This window comes from Rhinolophus hipposideros, assembly GCF_964194185.1.
Source record: "Rhinolophus hipposideros genome assembly, chromosome: 15".
In the NCBI taxonomy this organism is placed as follows: Eukaryota; Metazoa; Chordata; class Mammalia; order Chiroptera; family Rhinolophidae; genus Rhinolophus; species Rhinolophus hipposideros.
The window spans coordinates 39,721,569-39,745,565 of record NC_138061.1 but is presented as its reverse complement, the minus strand read 5'-3'; the positions used below and the strand labels follow the sequence as shown (position 1 = coordinate 39,745,565).

At 39.1% G+C, this 23,997-nt stretch overlaps 1 protein-coding gene across 10 annotated transcripts in view; it reads left to right on the top strand.

The window, feature by feature from the left end:
* The window catches only part of LOC308507854 (uncharacterized protein), a gene marked incomplete at both ends in the record, with an annotated part of 297,096 nt that overhangs the window by 67,646 nt on the left and 205,453 nt on the right, over positions 1-23,997 (top strand). For 2 of the 10 annotated variants that reach the window (XR_013994948.1, XR_013994949.1), the window contains one exon: positions 13,867-15,230. The exons of 6 other annotated variants lie outside the window; for them this stretch is intronic. Coding sequence is in view for 1 of the 4 variants with exons in the window: in XM_081073607.1 (XP_080929733.1) it covers positions 13,867-13,887 (21 nt within the window). Of the gene's footprint in view, positions 1-13,866; positions 15,239-23,997 lie in introns of those variants that run through there. 2 more of the 10 variants (XR_013994947.1, XM_081073607.1) reach the window with 2 other exon arrangements.

Below are 23,997 nucleotides of genomic sequence, written 5' to 3'. Positions count from 1 at the left end.
AGCTTGGAGCCCAGGATAGGGGTTCTCATCCTGGCTGAACATGAATCACCTGGGTTACTTTAACTAAACACTGATAACTGATGCACTTTAGACTGGGGATTGGGATTCTAATGTGCCCCAAAGTTGAGATCCAGTATGGGTCTAGTGGGAAAAAAGCATTTATATAGGCTCTGTCCTAGGACATATAAGGAAATAAAAAAAGGTGAATGTGGCTGGGGGGAGATGGCATAGAGAGAGCATCATGTGAGGTGAGGCCTGGCATTGGGAAAACAGGGATTGAGAAAAAATAAAACAGGTTTCTTTGCTCTAGGCTTTCTCACAGTCTTCAATAAGCTAATGTTTCATGAATATCCAAGGGGGATGTTGTATACTGTATTCCAAAGTTACTTTTACACAGAGCTTATTGAGATAACCCATGTTTCTTATTTAGGAAATACTGCTTGTATAGTAGAATTGACTAGATCGGTAGGGAACATTGAAGTTGGGTGGGTGGAATAATTTCGTTCCAGAAGTTAAGAAGATTTCTAATAAAGCTTCTAAAATCCAGAGATCTTCTTACTCTCTGAAGGATTTTGACAGGGAACTCATATTGGAATTAATGGTTGTTTACATAAATGGCATGTAATATTACATACTACACAGTAATATATTCAGTTTTATCAGTTGGCTCCTTACCACTTAAAAAAGTATGTAATGATTTATTCTGATTTCAAAAGGGGGGCCTTTTGAAAATATTTCTAAATGTAAAAGGCCAAGTGTAATTGTAGGAGGAATTAGTAACATTTGTGATTTGAGTTAGAATTGAGGCTAAGGATTACTAGTCTTTGGAGGGCAACCTGTGTTTTTAATCCACTGACTTTTTAATCCAAGAACTCAGTTAATGTTCACTAGATGATAATTGCATTTTAGAGCATGAACTTCAGGAAAACTTATTTAGAGAGAAAACATATGAAATCGACTATTATGAGTGTCTTCCTGTATAAACATGATTGCAAAGATTACTCACTGATTAACCTTTGCATATTAAATATGCCTAACTGGAATTTGAAAGTCATGAGCCTGTTTCATTCAAATGGCTTTGAAAATCATTTGGTTCTATTTAAGTAGCTGAGTCATAAAACTGAAGGCAGGAACTTTAGAGGTATGAAAAAAGAAGGCACATTCACTGTACTTCCTGGATGTTAATTGAATGGATCCACTTTATTAATGTGTAACACATTAGCCACTTCACACATTGGCTTTACTGATTCTTAACAAAAAAAAAGAAAAAAAAAAAAGAAGAGTGCTTGTTAGAAGTTTCAGAATAGAAGTAACATGTCACGTAATCCTGTATCAATGAGGCAGTTATTAATAGAGAGGCTAAGATTTTACCTAATATTACATAGCTGGTAAATAGCCAAGCTGGGATTGGGATCAATGCCTGGCTAACTCTAGAGCCTAAGTTCATGCTAGTGGATAATTTTTAACATATATAAAATGTACACATGGCAAAGATTTTATTTAATTCATTAAATAAATGAGAGAACCAGTAAGGTGTTATAACCAGTTCAAAAGAGTATCCAAAAAACAGACGTGATTCTAAATCAGGAATGTTGAAATGAATTTGCAAATGGACACCAAACTGACTGCTTCCACAATGGAGGAGGCAAGTCTTTAAACTTCTACTGGACAAAATTTACTTGCATATCTATCGAATTATTTTATACTGCTATCATGTATCTACACCTTAATCGTGTACAATAGTTCAAAGGCAATGAAAGATTCAGAGACCCCATAGGGTGGAGAAACCCGGAAAGGTGTGCTTTAAACAATGCATACGAGTACATCCTGTCCTAAAACCTTGTTGGTGAAGAGAATTCACTTTATCTTTAATACAGCAAAGTTGTATGCTTCTTAAAAGTAGTGTTGCCATCTTTCTACTATCTGTTTTATAGCTCTCAGAGCAGGGCTTACTAAACACATGTTGATGTTGACCTGACTAACTACTGGCCTCTGGAGTTTTGTTTCTGTTTTGTTTTTTATCTGTACAATGGGGATGACACTACCTACCTGGCACTGTGTGCAGGACACTGGCACAGGCGTCAGAACAGTGTCTCGCACACAGTAAGCTCTCAGTGAGGGCTCGCTCTTCCTGTTCTACGTCCACTGGACCCTTTTGAAGAACTGTCATTTCACCTAATCTGATTGAATCTTCATCGAGCCTGTGAGGTAAATTCAGCAAGAATGATGAGTAACCCCATGAGTTGTCCACGTTGATTGCTTCTTTGCACTTCATTTCAGTTTTGTTTCTCAATAGATATAAATATTTTTATACAGAGACCACATATCATCTTTGTAATAATGCATGAAAATATTTTTTAAAGAAATTAGAAAAGTACAAAATTAAAGTTTGACGCTGGGGAAGAAAACTAATGAAAATGTGCGTTCCACCTACTAAATAAGACTAAGCCTCCTGAAAGAATTGGTTTGGAAAAAAAAAAACCCTTGATGCTTCCTAGGTTTTCAGTGCTCATGTGCTGGGTTTTTGTTTGCTTGATTTTTTGTTTTGTTTTGTTTTGTTTTGTGTGTATTTATCTTCCTCTGACTCCCCAAAGGAAGAAAGCTGGTGCTGAGTCTTCTATACGTGGAGATACAGAATCTTTTCACCCCTCCTACTGTGAGCTGCCTAATGAACAGCTGACATTTTTTAAAGTACACACACCTAATCCCAAATATCCAAATATTTGGCCATAAAATAAGTATAGCCACAAATACCTTTATAAGAGTAAACTCTGTTCAGAGTCACTATACTTCCAAACTGGGGCCGGAATCAGGGAACCAAACGCTGCTACTATTTATTCCAGATGGAGTTTCCCCTAATGGAAGCTGGTTCCCCCCAGCTAAGCTGGCTAATTGCAAGCTCTATGTTGATTATTTCTCTCTCATTCAGACTGTTTTGGAATCCTCAGCCCAGTATGGAATCAATAATAACTCTTTGAATTCCTGCAAACATTCCTGAATATTATAAACTTCTGAAATATGAGGGAAATCGGAAGTAGAGGGGAAGTTTGCAAACAAAAGCAAACTCTAATTGCATGATAGAGGGGTTCTATGGCTGAAGGAGGTGATACAGAGATAGTGGACTCCAAAATTAGAGCTTCCAAATGTCACGCTCCCTATCTTTGGTCCAAATAAGGAGTCACACATGAGAAAGAGGGTTGGTTATCATAGTCATAAAAGTTGTCAACACAAACAAACACACACATACACGCACACACAACCAACCATGGTTTAAATTCTGCAGTATTGTAATAAAACAGAAGAATCTGCATTCTTCAGTGATTTGTGCTTTTTGAAACATTTCCAAATTACTTACTATTGAGCTCTAAAGTAAAAAAACAAAAAACCCAGTGAGGTAGCAGAGGAGATGGTCTTCTCTTTTGATAAAAGAAAAACATAGAATGAGAGAGGATAGTTAGTGACAGAGAAAGAAACCAGAATATTCATACAATGCACTATCTAATTAAATCTAGATGGGTTAATGTAGAGATTAGAGAAGCAGTTCCTTTCCTTGAGTATTTTAAAGGGGAGTGATAAGTTTTGAGTATCAAAGAAAATGAGAATCATCTTTCTTTACTATAAAATGTCAGACTCCTTCACATACGTATGTTAGTGCTCCTAACACATTAGTGCCACAGCTGCCCAAATCAAATCATTAAAAAAAAATTAAAAAATAAAAGATACATAAAACTTTAGAGTTCAAAGAAACCTACTAAACCCTCACTGAGAAATAAAATCATTTCCTTCATGGACTAAAGATGAGGTTTCCTCACTGTTACATGTGTGTAACAGTCATTCTGAGCAACTTAATCAGCTGGAGGGCAAACTGTGGAACTCAGGAGGGAAATGTCATCAAGGATATCCAAGAAAGTTCCAGGAATCACTGAGCATTACATCATGGGGGTCTAGTGCTCCGGTTCAAAATCCAGTCTGCCTGAGTTCAAACCCCAGCTCTGCTGCTTAGTAGCCAAGGGATGTTAGGCAAATTGATAACCCTCTTTCAGCCTCAGGGCTTTATGCTTTCCTAAGCATTATAAGTGGGGATAACAACATAGCCTTCTCTGTATCCTTCTCTGTAGGGCTGTGGTAGGATCAAATGAGATAAAACTCATATGCCCAGGAGATACATAAAAACATTTAATACTTCGTATTCAGGGAATATTAATTCGAGCATCTCCTTAAACTAGATGTCACATATGAAATGCCTTCTTTTCTACAACCAGAGAGAAAAAAAAAATTAAGCCAGGTATTTTATATAGCTCAAAGGCATTCTGTCCACTAAAGAGGAGTTTGGGCATAATTTAATTCATAAATATCAGATAAGTACCTACTGTGTATTAGAAAATAATACACATACTTTCTGTACCATAAAAGCTTGAAAAGTTCTTGGATGTAATATATAGGACACAATACAAAGAGGTACTACCAGACTTCATATTGGTTTACTGCCAAATAACTAGTGTTCACCAGTATTTCTCAAAACTGGGATCCTTAAATCTTTGTATAGTCCACAGATGTATTATTATGGAAGATCCCTACTTAATTTTTGATCCATTTTTTATGAAAATATTTTTAAATTAATACAATTATGCTCTGGATGATTTTGATGATAACATGTAACTATTGCCACAATGTTTCAGTGTTAAAGTTTATATTGGTAGTTGTGATTATGATTGTGTGGAGTCCAAGTTGTATTACTTTTATTTGTGCTTACTCATCAAGAATTAACAAATACATAAATCATTTAAGCCAATTAAAATGCAAGGTGACTTCCGAAGACTCTATAAATAGTTGAAATAGAGTGAAGAAGAATCTGAACTATCACCTGGAACAAAATCATAATAGGAATGCTCATCTGAAACAATGTAGGATGTTTTAGTGGGTCGCATATTCATGTTAAAACAAAGAAAAAAAGACCTATCACATAAGAATGATGCTGTTAATTTTATTATATTTTTATTGAATTTGTAAATGTATTTTGATCCCATTGTTATATAAGTGCCATAAACTAAAAGTTTATATAGATGAGGACATGTAAATTCACTTTCTAAATTCACTTCATGGTTCTCATAGAGATTTTTGTGGATTCTTCAGCACTTTTTACATAGGTAAGAATGTCTTCTGCCAATACTGTTATTTCTTCCATCCTAATTGAATGCCTTTATTTCTTTTTATTGGCATATTGCATTGGCTGGGACCTACCGTACAATGTTGAATATGAGTGATGAGTTTCATTTTGATGGGGATTGGCTATTACTCCTGGTATGAGTTTGCCTTTCCTTGCCTTGAGGTCCTTAGTCAACACCACTATCTGTAGGCCTAGAAACTGTTTGATCTATTGACCATATAACATTGCACAGACCAAGGGACCTATTTTAAAGCAAAGGAAGTACAGCAATAAGCACATACAATGGGATTTACTAGTCCTGTTTCATACTGCACCACCGTGGAAACGCCAGCCTGAAAGAGTGATGAACTATCTGTTATGGTGCCAGCTTGGAAATTATACCCAACAAGGATGAGATGCCATCTCCAAGAATCCAGTGTACAGCCTAAATCAATCACTTAAATTATACTGTGTTATGTCTTCAATTGGTAAAATACATGGGTTCTGGAACCAAGAAACAGAAACAGGAATGGCCCAGGTTATCTGTTTTCCATCATTCCTAGTAACCTATTCAGGAATGTTTTGCTTACCATTCCTACCACTCTGGGTTCTATTGGTTCACAAGGGGAATGGAAAGAGTCTCTTTGAACTCCTTTTTCCAAGGCTACTTCTGTCAAGGGACTGGCTGTCAAGAAGAGAAATGATTGTCCTGGTAGGGATATTGAAACTAATTAGGAGGGATGGGGCTGTTGTTAGACTTAGAAAACAAACAAAAAGACTTTTAGTCTGGAATATTGTGTCTATTTGAATTCAAATATTTAAAAAAAAAAAAACTCGTCATTTTTACATATTGGGCGTTCCCAATAGGGTCAGTGGGTCTGTTAACAACATAACTATAGGAAGTCAAATATTGGCCTCATATCTTGGGGAATTGGAGAGCAAGAGAAACAGAAAGGTTACCAAATCAGGAGAAGGAATGATTGAGAATATTCAAGGTTACATAAAAATTTAAATTCTTCAATTATTTATTAAGCAGTATAATGATAGATGCATGGAGGGGAAGATAGATCAATAGGACAACAGCTTGTCTTCAATACTAACTACTCTTCACTTTTCTGTTCTCATCTATCTTAGTCAACCTCCTTCGGCCTTCAAGGCCTGTCTTCCTAGAAGGTATTAGGCCATTGCCTATTCTCTCTCCCTTTATTTATTTTCTTTGCTGGTCTCTTCAACTTCATGAGGGCAGTTTCTTGTCTATCTTTCTTCACCATTTTATCCCTAGCACTTAACACAGTGCTTGACACACTGAGGTTCACTATGTTTATTAAATTAATGAATGGACTCACCAATTGTAAAGCACACAGTGGAATGCTATTCTACTTAAAATTATGCTGTAGGTGGATAATTATTTTTCATATATTATTAATTCAAAAATAATCAGGTTACTAAGCAGTATGTAGAGTATAATCTCAGTTTGAAGACTTTGACCAAGATTAATACCTAAATAGTATAACTGGTTGTCTCTGAAATATGGAATGGGAGTGATTAAATATTATTTTCTGATATCTTTACCTGTATTTTCTGCTTTCAATATGCAATGAACACATATTACTTTTTAAACAACGATAAATTTACTTTTGATAATAATGGTGATGACAGACTTGTCTATTGAGGCTTATTCTCACAGATTTTTGTCCGTGTGGAAAAATAAACAAAATCATTTTGTCTATGACTGACAGTAGAGTAACATGATCTTGTCTCTGGGGCTGTGGTCTCAACTGGAGGCAATTTTGCATCCTCAGGGATCATTGGGCTGTGTCTGGAGACATTTTTTATTATCATAATTTGAGAAAAGCAGGGAGAATAGTCATCACTGGCATGAAGTAGGGAGACGCCAGAGATGCTGGCCAGAGATGCAGCTACATCCTACCTACAATGCACAGGATAGCTACCCATAGCAAAGAATTATCTGTTCCAAAATGTCAGTTGGAGTGTCAAGTTTGAGAAGCTCTGCACTAATAATTAGCATTTTGATGCTGGAAGTCTCTCTGATAGTAAAATACATTTTAGTATCAGATTAGTGAATGAAATGCTTTTAATCACCAAACATACAATTTATCTGGTTAAAGATAATTCATTCATTTATTCAAAATGGAGTTCATGAGAATATATATTTTAAAGATAGTCCTTTATTTTGCAGCTGTTCATTATAGAGAAGCTGAGAGGCAGTGCGAAAAAAAACAAGCTAAATAAAACAAGACTACTTTGGCTTTTTTCATTTGGTAGATTCATGATAAAGGGTAAATTGTTGAAATGATAGCTATTCCTTCAGAGCCAACATAATGCTTACCAATCAAAAGCTTAGTTCTATTGGTCAGATTTCCAAAAGTAAGTCCTGGTAATCAGGATTGTGAACACTTCACAAGGGAGATTTCTCAATCTCACTATCTAAAGACCTTTAAAATAGAGATTAGATGGGGATTTGAACATTATCTCTAAATTCAAGTGCATTTAATTTATAAATCACATTATTAAAGGCAAAGTATACGATATAATCCAGAAGAGTTATAAGAACATTTTTGCACTTTTAATTGCTGTTTAACTGAATTATAGTTGACCTTGAACAACATGGGTTTGAATTGCACAGGTCTACTTATACAGAGATTTTTTTTTCAATAAATACTGTAAATGCATTTTCTTTTCCTTATGATTTTCTTAATGTTTTCTTTTCTCTAGCTTACTTTATTATAAGAATACAGTATGTAATACATATAACATACAAAATATATTAATCGACTGTTTAAGTTATCATTCTGGTCAACAGTATGCTATTAGTAGTTAAGTTTTTGAGGAATTAAAAATAATACACATATTGATTTCTGGTCAAGATGGTAGAGTAGGTAAATGCTGTGTTTGCCTCCTCTCGTGACCACATCAGAATCACAACTAAACTACAGAACAACCATCATTGAGAATCACCTGAAGCCTAACTGAACAGAAGTCCTACAACTAAGGACATAGCAAAGAAACCAGCTTGAGACTGGTAGGATGAGCAGACATACAGAACAAGCTGGTCCCACACCCACATGTGGCAGTTAAAAATTGGGAGGGATATCTAAGCTGTGGAGGTCTCCCCCAGAGGAGTGAGGGGTTCCAGCCCCACACCAGGATCCCTAGCCCACAGTTCTAGTGCCACGAAGAGAAGTCCCTACAACTTCTGGCTGTGAAAATCAGCAGAGATTGTGGCTGAGTGAGGTAGAAGGATACTGCAGTCCCAGGCAATCCTCGTAAAGGTCCCATGCCCAGACTTACTGACAGACTCACTCGCTCTGAGCTCCAGTGCTGGGGCAGCAGCTCAAAAGGTGCCAGGGACATATGGGGAGGAACTGAATTGTCTGGCCTCAGGTTGAGGGCTGCAGGGGTAGATTTCTCCCAGAGAGAAATGCTGGAATAATCCATAATTTCTTTGTTGAACCCTCCCCCATCCCAGCATACAGATGCATGTTGTCACCATATCTGAGTCTCCATCAACCTGGCTAACACTGTTCACCCTACACTGGTGATTCCTTGAGACCCTGCACCACCCAACTTGTGGACCCACCCAAGCCACTTTATTTATACAAACGGCCAGCCTTGGCTCATGCTGAGGACTTTCCTAAAATCTATCAAAGGTCACAAATCCCAAACAACCAGCATCTGGCCTTAGTGACCTCATGCCTCTTGCTGAGCAGCCCCAGACCTGGTGCTAGTGGCAGCCAGCCTTGGTTCCTGGCTTGGCCTCTTGAGGAATCTTCAAGGTCAGCATGGTTAGTGGCCATCTGCAAATTGCTTTGTGGCTCATGCCAGGGGGTCCAGTGCAGGGTACAGGCTGTGGCTGAACTTTGCCTGTGGTGGGGCCCCACCCAGAAGGACTCATGACGGGCATACCCAGTGGCTGGCTTCAGACCAAGCTGGAGCACCACCCATCTGCCTCCATGAACAACACATTCAAAGGGCAGATTGGGCAGGCACCAGAGCCCCGCTAAAGTGAATCCTGCTCTTTAGGGTCAGCCCTGCACAACAATTCCTCCACTATAGTTACATCCAGTCCTCACAACCAATCAGCCTGAGGTGACCCTATCCTTTTCATTGACAGGCAAACAGTAACCAAGTCTCAGTTACAATAGGAGAACACACACAACCCACACAAGGGACACACCTGGAACACCTGGCTCAGGTGACTAGGAGACTGTGCCACTGGGCCCCACAGGACAACTACTACATAAGGCCACTCTAGTAAGACTGGGAGAAATAGCAGCCCTACCTAATACATAGAAATAAACACAGGGAGGCAACCAAAATGAGGAGACAAAAAAAACATGTCCCAAATGAAAGAACAGAACAAAGCTAAAAAAAAAAAAAGAAAGAAAAAAAGAAAAGAACTAAATAAAATGGAGATAAGCAATCTACCAGACACAGAGTTCCAAACACTGGTCATAAGGAAGATCTTCAACAAAGAGATGGGAAACATAAAAATGGAAATAGAAAACATGAAAAAGAATCTGTCAGAAATGAAGAATACAGTAACTGAAATCAAGAATACATTAGAAGGGATCAACAGTAGATTAGATGAAGCAGAGAATTGAATCAGTGATTTAGAAGTTAAGGGAGGAGAAAACATCCAATCAAAACAGGAAAAAGAAAAAAGACTCCAAAAACAAAAGAAAAAAGGATAGTTTAAGCGGTTTTCAGGACAACATCAAGTATACCAACATTTGCATCGTTGGAGTACCAGAAAGAAAAGAATAAGAGAGAGCAAGGGATTATAAACTTACTTGAAGAAATGATGGAAAGCTTTCTTAACCTGGCAAAGAAAATAGATGTACAAGCCCAGGAAGCACAGAGGGTTCCAAGCAAGACGAACCCAAAGAGGCCAGCACCGAGACACATCATAATTAAAATGCCAAAGGTTAAAGACAACGAGAGAATCTTAAAAGCAACAAGAGAAAAGCAGTTAGTTACCTAGAGGGAGTTCCCATAAAAGCGTCACTGATTTCTCAACAGAAACTTTGCAGGACAGAAGGAATTGGCACGAAATATTCAAAGCGATGGAAAGGCAGGGCCTAAAATCAGGATTACTCTAGCCAGCAAAACTATCGCTTAAAATTAAAGGAGAGATAAAGAGCTTCCCAGACAAGAAAAAGCTAAAGGAGGTCATCAACACCAAACCATTACTACAAGAACTGTTAAGGGACTCTTTTAACAAGAAGAATGGGGAGAGGAGGAGATCAAAATATGAATAATTAAATGGCAATAACTACATATCTATCTACAGTTACTTTAAATGTTAATGGATTAAATGCACCATTCAAATGATAGGGTAGCTGAATGGATAAGAAAACAAAATGCTTACATATGCTGCCTACAAGAGACTCACTTCAGATCAAAAGACACACAAAGACTGGAAGTAAAGGGATGGGAAAAGATATTTCATAAAAATTGAAATGGAAGAAAAGCAAAAACCTGTTGGGGTAGCAATATTTATACCAGACAAAATAGACTTAAAAAAAAAAAGGCTATACCAAGAGTACCACGATTCGAAGAAAGACCTACTAATCCCACTTCTGGATATTTATTTGAAGACACCCAAAGACTCCTTCAAAGGGACATGTACATCCATATGTTCGTTGCAGCACTATTTACAATAGCCAAGATATGGAGGCAACCTAGGTGTCTATCAATGGATGAACTGATAAAAAAGAAGTGGTACATATATACAATGGGATATTACTCAGCCACAAAAAAGAATGAAATCTTGCCATCTGTGACAACATTGATGGACCTGGAGGATATTATGCTGAGTGGAGTAAGTCAAACAGAGAACGACAAATGCCACATGATTTCACTTATATGTAGAATCTAAAGAACAAAACAAACTCATAGATACAGATAATGTTTTTTATGGTTGCCAGATGGGAAGGGGTTTAAGGGGGTGGGTAAAAATGGAGAAGGGGTTACAAAATAGCCAGGGGGATGTAAATCATAGCATAAGGAATATAGTCAATAATATTGTCATGATTATGTATGGTGTCAGATGGGTACTAGATTTATCGGGGTGGTCACTTCGTAAATTATATAAATGTCTAATCATTGTTGTATGCCTGAAACTAATATAATATTGTATGTCAACTGTAATTGAAAAAAGTATTTTTAAAAAATGCCACTGTAAGAACAGGCATTATTCCTTGTTATAGATATATATATATATATAAAAGTTATATGTGGATTTTCTACTATGCAGGGTGTCAGTGCCCCTAGCCCCTGTGTTGTTTGAGTTAATAATATTTGATTTCTGTAGTATTCCATTAGGGCAAAAACAAGATCATAGACTCTTTCCAAAAGATTTACTTCTTTCCCTTCTCATAGACCAACAATTCCTCTCAACTAGATGACTGTAAAAGAGTCTTAATTGGCCTTCCCTCCACTGTTTGTGAATCCAGGTCAACCCCTCTGTTTGTTTCCTCAAGGGAAAAATGAGGATAATATGTTTTCCATAAGATAATAGTGAGAATGAAATGAAATGGCATATATAATAAATAAATGGCATATATAAAGCACCTATGCACTATATGTGTGTCGAACACATAGTGGCTGCTCAATAACAAGAATTTAGGACAAAATTAAAATGTCCATGCTCATGGAGTGAAATAATGGAGTGATGCCTTTCACTTTCCCACACACTAGCATTTATGTTTGCATAACAATATATTTATATACCCCTGTATCTGAAATCCTGGGAATTTGCCAGACTGCAAACACAAGTTTTTAGCTCACAGGAGCCTGAAAATTACTTCTCCACCTCTTTCTGACCTCTTCCATTTTCTGGGAAGTAATATATCTTGGACTAATGCAAACCCCCATCTTGAGTAGAGATTTCTTTTTTCCAAGTCATTTGGTCTCTGGGCAGCAAGAGTAACTAAGTGAATAAGAAAATAACTTCCCTTCCAGTCGCTTCCAGAGACAATGGAAACATACTAACTGCTGAGACTTAGACAGCAACCTGTTCATCAGAAGTTAAAAACTATTTATTGAGTTTTGTCTTTTTGCACTTCCCTCTCAGGCCAACCCTAAAAATAGCTACTATTTAATAGACGAGAAAGTTGAGGTTTAGAGAGATTATGATTTGGTCCTGTAGACATATATAGATGGTTTGGAATAAATTGAAAGTTTCTCAGACTTGTACACAGACTGCTTCTTAGCAGCAATTAATTAGAAGGAAATGAAATAAGTTGATATATTTAATCTCCTCAGAAGTAATTGAGAGTTGAGAGGAAGTTAAAGTTTTTCTCTGGACCAGATAGGGTTCTTTGCCCTCTTTTTTTTTCCCTTAAGAATTGAAGACAGTTGACTAACTTAAGAGCTCTCCCACCTCATGCTAAATTTTCTTTTGCGTCACTTTTAAGCGCAAGGTTTTTGGTTTTTTTGAGGAGTTTTTGCCTAAATTTTCTCTCCTCAGTGCTGATGTAGTTTTGTGTTATCCTAAATCTAGACTCTGATTGCTCAAATTAACATTTCCTGGCCCAGCCATAAGTTTATCTCTTTCTTTTTCTCAGGGCAGACCATATTTCTGGAAATCAGTTGCAATACAAACACACTTTATTTCTGGGATAAGCTACATGCTACTAAGGAATAATCAATAACATAGTTAACATGAACCCTTAAAATACCTAACTAAACAGAGTATATAAACATTCTGAAAAGAAATTAATGCTTTCTGACTTTCTCCTCCAATCATGAGACATTTGCCGCATCTTCGCTTACCTTGGCAGCTAGTCAAGACCATTTTTCATTGCTATTTCACTCTGTAATATTTGTAACATGTTTGAAAAGTCACAGTTCTGTGCTCAGGTTTGTAATTAGATGATATGATGAAAATAACTTTTACTTGAGTCCAATTTTCTCTGCATAAAAATAACTATTTGAATCTTTTGATGTAATAAATTATAGGAAACCTGAGATAGGACCAAGTCTAAAATTGGAGTCTGATTAGTGGTATCACAACCATCTTTTACATTGTATTCTTTCATTGTAAACTCACATGCTGTATCATTATTAAGCTGAGGAGTTCTGCAAATTTGGAAATTGCTAATTGATGACCAGTAGGACACAGTTATCATCTTACACACTAATTCATGTCCAATAATCACTCTGAGTCCCAAATAGCTGATTTATAAAGTCGAGGATTGGGGATCAAATTCTAAAGTTCCTTTCAAGCTTGCTATTTGCAGTTATACTTACCTCAATTTCCATATCCAGATGTATAACACAATAGGTCACATGGAATTTGGAATTTGGGTCCTGGGCTTTTGAAAATTTCACATTTTCTAAAATTGTGTCAGAAGGAAAGACTGTTCACTCTGCTTACTGGACACATTACATGGTACTGGGGTTAAGATCTGAATCCATCCTACGAAGTACTTTAACTTAATCCAACAATAACAGTAGAACATGCTCTACATCTTCATAGGCCTGTAATTTACAAATTCAATTTGGGATGGCAAACTGAAATCCCTACAAATCTGGTCAGGTGGCCTAAATGAATGAAGCTAGGTGGGGACTAAAGTCAATAAGACAAGGCATGTGTGAGAGTTCATACATTGGAATGTCTGACGAAATTCAGCAATATAAAAGATAGCTCTTTTCTGTCTTTCTTTCTTTTTTTTTTTTTCCTTTTCACTCAGATCCAAAGCTGTGAAATCTGAATGAGTAGCAAACCCCTCAATGGCTGGAAGACTATCCATAAAAGTTCCTGGGAAGAGGAATGACCCCAAAGAGTCAAGTTGTCTTTATTTCTTACAACCCCCTTCTGTGCACCAAGGATCCCAGGGCTGCTAGGCCAGCCTTCATTATGAAAGTGCAAAAGAACTGGAACATTTCCTTGCTGAAGTACAAAGGCCCTTTGCCTCTTTTGTTGGCTCAGAAGCTTCAATCAGCCCCGAGTTTCAAAGGTCCAACCCGCAGAGTTCCAACTGGGCTGGGATTGAGTAATGCCCTGGGTACTGAGTAGGGAAGCAAGTGTCTCTGCCCACTCAGTAACCCCAGGCAGATGAGCTCTTCCTGTGAAGGTGGAAACCGTGTTTTATGATTTGAGCCATCACAAGAGCTGCAGAGAACAGGGTGATGAAATACCACTTTACCCTTAACTTTCAAACAACTATTACTTGGCAGCCTTTGAAAGGACATAAACAACTGTTCTTAAGGACTTAACCAAAACTCAGTCTCCAGCATCACACATGCAGAGCAGGCAGCTTCCTTTGAAAGTTGAAAAAAAGAAAAATGCCCAGCCATCCTAGCTGGTAGTTAAAGAGTCAGTGATAGGCAGATACATAAACACCGAGTTAAGTGAAAGTAAAAGAGAAATGAACCATTGAAAAGGGGCATAGCAGCTCAGAAGAAAAGTCATAGGGGAAAGACCGGGGAGAGCAAAATCCATTGTTTGTTACCCCCAGCTCTTAGGCAAGCCAGAGGAAAGATGAAAGATGATCAGCCTACAGAGAACCCACTACTGTAATTTTTTTGTTACTCTCATTGTCATTAAGAAACCAGATAAACTTTCTTTCTCCCTATGAAGCAAAGAGGAGAGCAATTACTTATAAAAGACAATTACAAAGAGGTACCTTAGTGCCAGATGTAGTTCACTAACATCCCCTGGCATGTTCCCATTGCCAATCCCCACTCACATAAACTACTAAATCATTCTGTTAATTTTTTTAATCAATTACATAAATATCTATTATCTCCTATAGGCAAGCCACTGTGCAAGGCACCGGTGATATAAAGATAAATGAAATGTTAACTTGCTCGAGTAGACCACAGTCTACTGGGTGAGACAAAATATTACAACAATGGTGATATGGGAAAGCGGGAAAACAGCGTTCAGACCCAGACAGAACTGGATCTTGAATCCGTGCCCTGCCACCTGTTTGCTAGCTTAGCTAGGTGAATCTGTTTTCTCACTTGTAAAATGGAGATAACTGTCTATATAATTAGGGCACTTTTATGAACTAGAAATACTATGTTTCAAATAAAGTCAGTGTTCATTGGCTGTGCTGGATAATTTGTGTTTGTATATCTGTATCCACACTCTACTTCTCTCAACCCTTTTCTATGAACTAGGAGGCTGGCCTTTATAGATGACATATACAAATTATATCTTCCTCTACTTGTCCTTTGGTTTCTGGTTGGATTCAGCCGATTGGAGGCATTGGCAGTAGATTGGAAGGCATCAGGGGTATGAGGTTGGGGGTCTGTATTTCCTAGGTTCCCTCCCTGTGGAGTTGCTGTGTCTATTTCTACCAAAGGCCACACAGCCTTCATAAGGTGAAGTACCTCCATCAGGTATTTTCTCTGAGTTGTGGTAACTGCCCCTTCTCTTTCCTCCCTCAGGCTCAGGGTTGTAACACTTTCTGATGCTGGCAGTTTACTTCCTCCAAACTCTGCCTATACCTTTGTTCTAGTAAGCTGTCCTCAAACTGCCCCGTTGATGTGTGCCATCTGTTTTCCTGATGAGACACTGATAAATATATGTCACTATTAGTGTAGATAGCAAGGTGCTATGAGATCAGAGGAAGAACAAAAGTATAAAACTATCCTGAAGGATGTCAGGGAGACTTCTTGGAGGAGGCAGTATCTAAAGGACTACCTGAACTTGATGAGAGTCAGCAATATGAAAAACTCAGTAAGAGAACTTTCCAGAGAGAGGAGTACCATATGTAAAGGCTCACAAGCAAGAAGATAAACACATTGTTGGGGAACTTCAAGTTTCTCCGCTCAGCTAGAGCTTAGAATAAGAGATGGAGGATGAAAGACGAGGCTGTGAAGTTGTGAATTTTGACCAGTTCACAAAAGACCATGTGTGACTTTTTTTCTATAGGCATTGAAATACTATTAAAGGATTCTAACTCAGGTTATAATGTGATAACATTGCATTTTAGAAAGTAATATAGAGAAGGGATTAGAAGGGGCACAAGACTAGAGACAGAAGTACCAAGTAAGCAATCCAAGTGACAAGTAAGGCAGCCAAAAAATGGCAGTGTCAGAAAAAATGGAGAAGATACTGTGAATTTATTAGTTATTAAGGAAATAAGTTACATATGATGTAGTGAGCAAATAATGTAAGGATGAGGGAGAAAAAGAAGTCCAACATAGCCCCATCATCAATTTTATCGTTGTATAACCCTGACTTTCTCTTGTATAAAATGACTTGTTTATCCTCAAGGGAACTTTGGAAAGCAGGAGGATTTTAACATGGGCAACCGGGTGACTTGTGGTGCACTTGCACTTCAGAAAGAGGCAAATTAAATTTTAAGCCAATGGTGTGCTAGAGCTGCCTCACACAAGTGTGTGAAAATCGAATCAATTGCACACGTTTCTTCCTGACTCTGAGTTCAGTGACGTCACAGTGGTAGCTTGAATTTGGTCATGGTGGGAGTATTTACACCGTAGAAATTGTCAAATACTACCAATCAGGCTTTTACCCCACCCCGTCATCCCCCAAAGAGCTGGTTATTAAACAATTACCAGCTGCATTGGTTAAAGCCATTTTAAAAAGAGAGGGATATCTCTAGTAGGACTGGCAGAAGAGAAGTGTGACTTGAGTTCAAAAACCTGTACCAAGAACTGACAGTCAAACCAAAACGGGAGGGCAAATTTTAGGATCTGAATGAAAGGCAGGTTAGAAGATTCAATAGGACATCCATAAGAAGCAAACTGAAGATGGATAAATACATTGCCACAGAGAGGAGAATCTGAAACATCTTAGGTAGCAGGTAATTGAGCTTGCTAGTCAGTAATGAGCAATCAAGATAAATCTCTAGGCCAGGAATCAGAAACCAGGAGCATCACAAGAATAGGAGATAATTCTAACATTAAAGATGAGGAGAAAGTTATATCGAGGCACAGCAAGAAACAGAAAGCCCTTAAATTAGTAGCGTACCTTATTGCCAGTTTTTATAAAGGAGGCCTTCTCTTTTCTTGCTGGGGAATTGCATTGGAATATGTCATTACCTCCATCATCCAGGTGCCTTCCAGAGAGTAAGGCAGGTCAGAGTGTAGAGAGCTGTCCATGTTGCAGGGCAGATATGAGGTGAGGTTTGTACACAGGTAGCTGCTGGCCAGGTCCAGGCTTTACGCCCATGCTTCTGTAGTTCAGGGAGCCTTGGGACCATTCATCCAGGAGGCGGAAGTCCAAGGCGGGCCAAAGGGCACCCTTAAGGATGATGAGCTAAATGGTTTTTGGGGCCCAGTGCAAGATGAAAAGGCCCACTGTTCACAAAGTATTAAGAATTTCAAGGTGACAACAACCAAGCATTGAACTAAGCACACGCTCATGAAGTTGGCCCTGATGACGGGTCACTTTGGTAGTGGTGAAACTTGGCCTGTGTATTACCTTCCTCCACTTCATCCCGATCCACTCTTGCATTACTCACCCATAAATAAACTTTGGAAGACAGGAAGATAATGGCTCTTTGGCTGATGACCGTAGATCTGCTAAGTACAGACTCTCTGGAACCAGGAAACTTAAGACTCAGAGAAACACGATTTCAGGGATGCCTCTCTAATGAAGCATCACAACAAGAGGCAAAAACTGTGAGAATAAGCATGACTGTTTCCAAGCATGGTTAGTGGAATGGGTTAAATGATGTAAGAAACATTGCACAATTTCAGCGGGCAGGGAAACAACAGAAGGTCCTGGCCCACAGCACAGTCCGGTGAAGGGCAGTGGGGCTTTGGTTCCTCATAGTCAGTCGGAGATCAAAGGCCCTTCACTTGTTGATCTGCCTCCCTTTACAGCCTCATAGGCGACTCCATTTACTTGGTAGACGAGGAAAAAGAGTAAGAACCCTGTGTGGACGGTCTTCATGGGCCCAAACTGGATGTGGTGCCTATCACTTTTACGCACATTCTCTCAGCAGAGTTGTTACAATGTGAAAGACGTGATCCTGAAAAGGTACATACTTTAAGTGAAAACATCCTGGGACCTTGTGCTTCTGCTGTTTAAAGACCAAGGGTGATTGGAATACACATTTTCTGTTAGGAAGTCTGAGCCTCACAGACCGTGTAAGAAACAATGTTGCTTTCTTGTAGTTTGTAGACCTCTCTCAATAAAAACCTCCAGCCAGCTTTATTCTGGGCTCCAGTCCTCTGAGACTGAGAGACCCCTGGCCTTCCGAGAGATTTAACTGCATTAACTCTCTGTTTGTTTCTTGCTTAAAAACTTAACCCAAACCGCCCCTTCTCGCCTCCTCACTGCCCTTGTTGCGCAGGACGCGACACTGAATTCTCAGTATCTATTTGTCAAATTAGAGAAATGTGGGTTTTATTGAGGATATACTGATTTTTTTGTCAAATTAGAGAAATGTGGGTTTTATTGAGGATATACTGATTTTTTCCCCCAATAGGAATTTCTCTCAAGATTCCGTGGGATCCCACCAAGGCCAAACCTCCATGGAGTGTGGGTGTCAGAAGAGGTGATCTCTAAAGTCCCTTCTAGCTCTGATATTCTAGGATTGTGTATTCATGAAATTAAGTAGAGTTAGGAAACCAAGTAAGAAGGCTGAATAAGAACGAAGAATAGTGTGTGAATGAGAGTTAGCAGTAGCAGATTGGAATTTAGGGGTAAAAGCTGGCAGAATGGAGAGCCTGCTGGGACAGTGACCGGGGGGCTGTTTTCTGACTTAAAACATATTGTTTATGGTGGTTACGTAGTTGAGTGGAACAGTGCTTGGGACATAGTGCCTGGATTCTTACATACTTAGAAGTCCTCAAACTGTGGAGTACGTAAGAACCATACCAGGAACTTGTTTAAAATGCAGATTTCCTGCCCAGAACTTCTGATTCCATATATTAAGGGCAGGGACCAGGAATATGTGTTTTTAACAAGAACTTCTACGTGATTGTGTCTCAGAAATCTTGTGGTTGAGATTACATGTCCCACACAGCTTCTGACTATAGTAAGGAAACTCAGTGGATTTAGGCGTCCCAGGCATTTTCTCTCCTGTAAGGTGTCACGGCAGACCAGAGGTGATCAGTGTCCCGTTTCAGGTTTTCAAAGCATATTAGTGTTATGTCTTGCCATTTGTACCACTTTACTTTGCGGGCCGGCATTTGCGGAGTAGTTAGGAGAAGAAGGAGGATTGCAGTAAGACTTTCCAGCTGGATCTTGGTGTTGGCACACAGCTGGATAAAAAATTAGAAAACACAAATCAAGAGATGGCTGTTTCCCAACATCCCACTGTTTAACACGGGGTTGGGGGGGGGACAACACATCTGGACTACATTTGGAAAAATGTTTTGCCTTTGAGGGTTTGCCCTCGACCCTTATTGTAACCTGGTTTCATCTGGAAACAGATGCTAACAGCAGGGGCCTGAACATTCCTAATGAACCATGGAATCCACAAGATACTGAGAACAACATCAGATCCCACCCAGTAGGTCCTATTACACTCCACCTTAGTCCTTTTTGACTTCAATTTCATAATATCATCCGCTGCTATGGTGGAACCCTGAACTGAATGATTCTGCACATCCAAAGAAATGATGCCTTGTATAAACTGTGGATCTGAAAACGTAACTAGAATACCCTTTCGTGTTGCACCTGTATCTCTGAAAGAGAAAATGCGTAAGTGAAGTTTTAGCTTTCATTAGAGGCTGCCAACTTTGCTTTTGATTGTGGCAGACCCCACGGTTAATTGGGGTCTCTGATGACTAATGGAGAGGATCATCCCATTAAGTTGTGGTATCTCTGGGTTTTGAAAAAAATAAGATCTGGCTGCAATTGCAAGAAACAGGAAATTAGCTAGATAGAGTACCTCAAATGAGGAAAAACCTTGGCATGTTTTATCCCTTCACTGAGAAACTCATTGTATCCAGATCACAATTCACATTGATCGATGTGGCATTTCTGCCAAGGGGGATATTCATTTCTGCCAGCACCTATTACCACGCCAGAGGCAAAGCAAGCAGAGTCTTCAAGTTTTCATACTGTCCTGTTCATTGGGCAGACAAGGGGAGAGTGCGGGACATGTATAAGGCTGCTGCATGAGTCTCTCTGACTGCCATCCACGTCTCAGGAGGTAATATTACATGGATTATTATGATTCAGAAAGCAGCAGAGCCAGGAACAGCTCCATATCATGTATCTACAATGGTAACCGGTACCCATCCATGGTCGAAGTCACATCTGTACAAGACTTTTGGCTTCTGTAATGAGAGAGAGGACCCTACCTTACACTAAGCAGCTGAGCAGCAAAAACTGACAAGTACAGGCCTCATTTTATTGTGCCTCAATTTACTGCACTTCACAAATGTTGCTTATTTTTTCTTTCACAAATTGAAGACAAGACCCTCCACCAAAAAAAAGATGAAGACTCGCTTTATTAAGTATGTCTTCTACTGAATACATATCGCTTTCCCACCATCGTTAAGTAGAACCATCCTAACTCGGGGACTGCCTGTAGCACCAAAGCATACTGTACTAGACATCTCCCTACAGAAATGCTTTTATCGAATTCCAATTTATTAAAATACTGTGTGCTTTTGAAAAAAATGGAGTTCACATGAGAAATGGCCATCAAAAAGCATCCTCTGAAGAATTGCTGTTGAAGATACTTCCCATGATTTGGCTTCGTGCCTTTTATTCTTATGATTAATTTCTCCAAAACTCAACATCAGAAAGAAATTTCATCTCTTCTAAAGATCAGTCATCTTCCCTTTTTATTAGAATGAGACATATATCTACCTTTGTTTATTCACACACACGCACACCTTTTATTTTTTTTCTTTCTTGGTTTGCCTGTCAGGAGCTTGGAGTTAACTCAGTATTTAATTACTTTCAATCGCTCATCCTTGGTTTCTCTGCTTTTTAATCTTGTTCCCACTAACTTCACAGATGACTAGGTGACGAAGGGGTCATCTGTGGAGAAATCCTCTTGCTTGAATCTAAGAGTCAGCTAAGATCCTGAAAATGGCAGTCATTTGGGGGAAGATTTAATCCTCTCAGAGAAGTCCTTGGAGACTTGGGAATTTCCTCTATGTCTTTTTCTTATTTACTTTAAACTCTGTGTAGGAGTATATACTGATTTTTATTGTAAGATACTTGAAATTACTTTTGGAAGGATGATGGTAAATTACTTTTGGAAGGATGATGGTCATGCATTACACAAATTTGGCATTAAGATTTAAGCAATTATCAGGTATCTACCATAGGCATTCAACCCACCATCAAAACAAAGTGGCCATGAAGGAATACCAAGAAACACTAAGCTTCTATAGCTGTGACCCATGAACAAATCGTTTGTACCTTGGACAGTGCTCAGACCTGGTGACCCAGCATGACCATGGAGAGAGCGCCATGAAATTGTCCATCTGAACATTTTTCCCTCTGAAAAGGGAAGCAGAAAACTGTGGCTTTAGCTTAAATGAATACAGACAGTTGCACAGTTTCTAGAACTGCTTCTGAGATGCTCAGAAATAAAATGAGAGCACTAGCTGGCGTGTTCTTCAGCCTGGACAGTTTTCCTTAGGATGTTTTTGTTTGGTGAGCAACCATTTCTTATTTGAAATCCTGCAGTTAGACTGAATGGCGGTGTGAAATCAAAATGACAGTGAATTTACTCGTAAGTTACTCGAACTCCCCCACATTTAGGTGACCTCTTATCGTTGTTCCTCGGTGCTGTCTCGGTGCCCTGTCTCTGAGCCCTGGAAGAATGGGTCTTAAGTGTGTGGACTTTTAGGTACCCAGTTGTGTGTCATTGAGTTCTAATGCAGAAGAAGTAACAGGAGGAAGAGATGAGAGCAGTAGTTGGAGGTGACAGCAATTGGGAAATGAGAACACTCTAGTTTGAGAGGGAAAGGGAAGAACATTCCAGATTAGGGAGTTTGAGAAAAGAATGATTAGAAAGGAAAGTGACTGGGAGGAGTGTAAACATGGGTGGGGAGGAGTGAGCATACAAAATTCGGGTCTCTAATATGATAGGAAATGGAGAATGTATGAAAAATAGAATTTGAAGAAGTGAAAATAAGATTGCATAGGTAGGTTGGGACTAGATTATCAAAGGCTGTAAAAATTCAGTAATGTTTCTAGAAGGATCTGTAGGAGTACACAATATGGACTAAAGACTATAAAGATTACAAGGAGAAAAGAAAGCAAAAGCTGTTGTAAAAGTGCACAGGAGGTGAGCTGAGGAGGTGATGAGGCCTTGGATGTGGGTGATGATAATATAAATGAAGAGAAAAAGGCATATTTCAGTGGTAGAAAGAACCAGCGTTTATTGAGCATTTGTCATGTGCCTGACCTTGCCATGCATTATCTTACTGCTCAGGACAACCTTGAAGATTAGATGAGGTTATTTCAAGTCTACAGATAAGGCGTGAGAGGTAATACTTTCAGAAATTCATTCCACTGCTATGAATAGCCAATATTTGAACTTAGTGCTTTTAAACTACAATCTCCTCCATTTCAACTTTCGCTCCCCTGCATTATCACATTTAATACTCTGAAAAAGCTTTAAGGTAAATGCAATTGTTATGCTTCTTCAGGTTAGGAAGCTGAGGCTCGTTTAGAGACGTAAAGGAACTTGCTTGATGTCTTAGCCTAGGATCCCACAAAAGTAAAGCCTGAGATAAAGGCTTGCCTGCCAACTAGTTTATTTGGGGAAGTGACCCCAAGGTACTAGAATGGGGAACTCAGAAGAGTGAGAGAGGTAAGCAGGGACAGTCCAAGCTCCGCTGACCTGATCATTGAGTGGCCAAAATTGTCCTGAAGAGACCGAAGAAGGGACTGTTTAATAACTGGCTTCTTTGACTCATCCTCCCATGGGTCAAAAGTTGCTCCACAAGTGGTCACCTCCCCTGCACTTTCAGGTTTGCACATGCATTAGAATGTTAAACAGGTTTCTACAGATATCCCACATGGTGATGACAGAGCAGAAAGCAAGAGATGAGTGCAGCCAAGGACAAGTGTGGTCAAAATAGTCACCACAGCAATGGCAGGAGTTACAGTGCAGGCTGAAAGGATGTGAGATGGAGCACGAGAGGTGGCAGGTAGCACGTGACATGCAGAGGCACAATGAGTATCTGGATCCAGTAGTCTGACTCCAAAGCCCGTGCTCGTACAGCAGTGGTTCTCAAACGTCAGTGTGCATCAGACTCGCTTGGAGGGCTTGTTGAGACACAGTTTACAAAGCCCCGCTTCTAGAGTTTTTTATTCTGCAGGTCAGAGGTGGGACCAGAGGATTTGCATTTTTCTCATCTCTCAAGTGGTGCTGCCAATGCTACTCCAGGAAACACACTTTGAGGACTGCTGACTTACTTACACATACACGATGGTATCTGGTTGAGGATTTCCCAGATAAGCAAAGGAGAAATGCGTCACTGTCGGGGGAGCTGTGACCAATTCGCTGACTTTCAAGTTCCTGGGTAACAGCTTGGACACCTCTCAAAAGGAAAAGTTTCTCTACATGAAAAACAAGGTCTAGATCATAAACACTTGTGCAAGGAACGATAAGCCTGGTTCAAGAGTCCCTGCGTGATCAAAGAAATAGTGTGATAGACGGTCATGCTTCAGGCAGGAGTCCTAAAGAAATAATTGTGAAAGTTGGAAAGTTAGGAAAATCTGAGAAATTTAAAGTATGATGAAGCTTAACTTCAAACTGAGAGAGTGTGTGAGAGAAAACACAGCAGCTGCTATAGTGAAATCTTTATATCTGGGGTGTTCTATAACAAGCTCTCGAGTTTTGCTATATTTAATGAATACCTATTACTAAATACAAGTCTGCAAAAATAAACAAGATAGAGTTCTTACTTTCAATGAA